The sequence below is a fragment of the Mandrillus leucophaeus genome, unplaced genomic scaffold (genome assembly GCF_000951045.1).
Source record: "Mandrillus leucophaeus isolate KB7577 unplaced genomic scaffold, Mleu.le_1.0 Scaffold86, whole genome shotgun sequence".
Taxonomy (NCBI): Eukaryota; Metazoa; Chordata; class Mammalia; order Primates; family Cercopithecidae; genus Mandrillus; species Mandrillus leucophaeus.
In genome coordinates this window covers 2,122,759-2,123,959 of record NW_012109363.1, presented here as the reverse complement: position 1 = coordinate 2,123,959, position 1,201 = coordinate 2,122,759, and the positions used below count along the sequence as shown (strand labels likewise).

Sequence of the window (1,201 nt, the reverse complement as noted above, 5' to 3'; positions counted from 1 at the left end):
CAAACATACATTTCTATTTCAGTATTGTAGTTTCATTCTTAGGGATTTTAAATGACATTGAAAAGAATGATTATTGTGTCTGCCCTCTTCCAAGAGTCTCGCCTCATTTTAATTTTCCATCTTGTTGCCTAGGCCAGACCTTTCAGAACCATGTTCAGCTGTGCTTAGGGAAGGCAGGTGTTTGGGTCCTGATTTGATTTCTGGAGAAGACCTCCAAAGTGTCACCCTGAGGAATGGCGTTCACTTTTGGTTTCATACAGAAATTCTCATAATCAAGAATGCAACCTACTATTCTAAAAGGTTCTGAAAAAGATCAAAATTGGTGTTTAATTTTACCAAATGTCTCTCCAGCGTCCATGGAGACTGCTGTTTTATTTAATTACACTATGGATATGGTACAGTATTAATGATCAAAGGTCATTTACAGTCTTGGAATAAATCATTTTGTTAGGTTTTCCTGGGTGCTCTCATATATACTCTTCTGCTGAGACTTGTGCTGGTGAGAATTGTGTAAGGAAGTGATCATTTCCTGTGAGGGTGGGTGGGAGTTGATTAGATGGGGCAGAAGGGGACTTTCTGGGGTGGTGGCAGTGTTCTATGTCTTGATCAGGGGATAATTACCCAGGCGTATACAGTAGTCAAAGTTGGGCAGAACACTTACAAAGTGAGCATTTACTGCATGCCACTTATGTCTCAATGAGTCACCAGCACACAGCGCCCAAGAGCTATGCAGGACCAGAGGTTTGTCTGCATCTCCATGGAGACCCGAGATGGGAAGCGCTGCAGGTCTCTTGCTGGCTGGTGGTCGGGGTCAGTACTGGACCGCAGGACTCCTGACCCTGACCAGAGCATTCCCCACTGTGTGTTACAGGAACAGGCAGACGCTCAAGTGTGGGTGTCAGAGGAAGACGCTGGTTCCAGTGAATGACGCTGACCCCACTAAGAGTAAGTGTTTTGTGCCTTGAGACGCAGCAGGAGGACAGGGAATAGGGACAGTGTCCTAACTGCTGTCCCTATAGCTGAGAGGGCTCTTCTGGAGCATTCACTGCTGGAAGCAGGGGGTCCCATGTCAATCCTGTGCTGATTGTCCTTGGAGCATCGAGACCCTAAATCTCTTCTCTCTTCTCAGTCAACACCTTGCTGGATGCCTCGGCAACACTGGAGGAAGGACATGCAAAGGAAACAATTCAGGACCACATGG

At 46.3% G+C, this 1,201-nt stretch overlaps 1 protein-coding gene across 1 annotated transcript in view; it reads left to right on the top strand.

The window, feature by feature from the left end:
* The window catches only part of TNFRSF10D (tumor necrosis factor receptor superfamily, member 10d, decoy with truncated death domain), an 83,815-nt gene that overhangs the window by 81,232 nt on the left and 1,382 nt on the right, over positions 1–1,201 (top strand). The window contains exon 15 of the mRNA XM_011968851.1: positions 872–945. Coding sequence (XP_011824241.1) covers positions 872–945 — 74 coding nt within the window. The remainder of the gene's footprint in view (positions 1–871; positions 946–1,201) is intronic.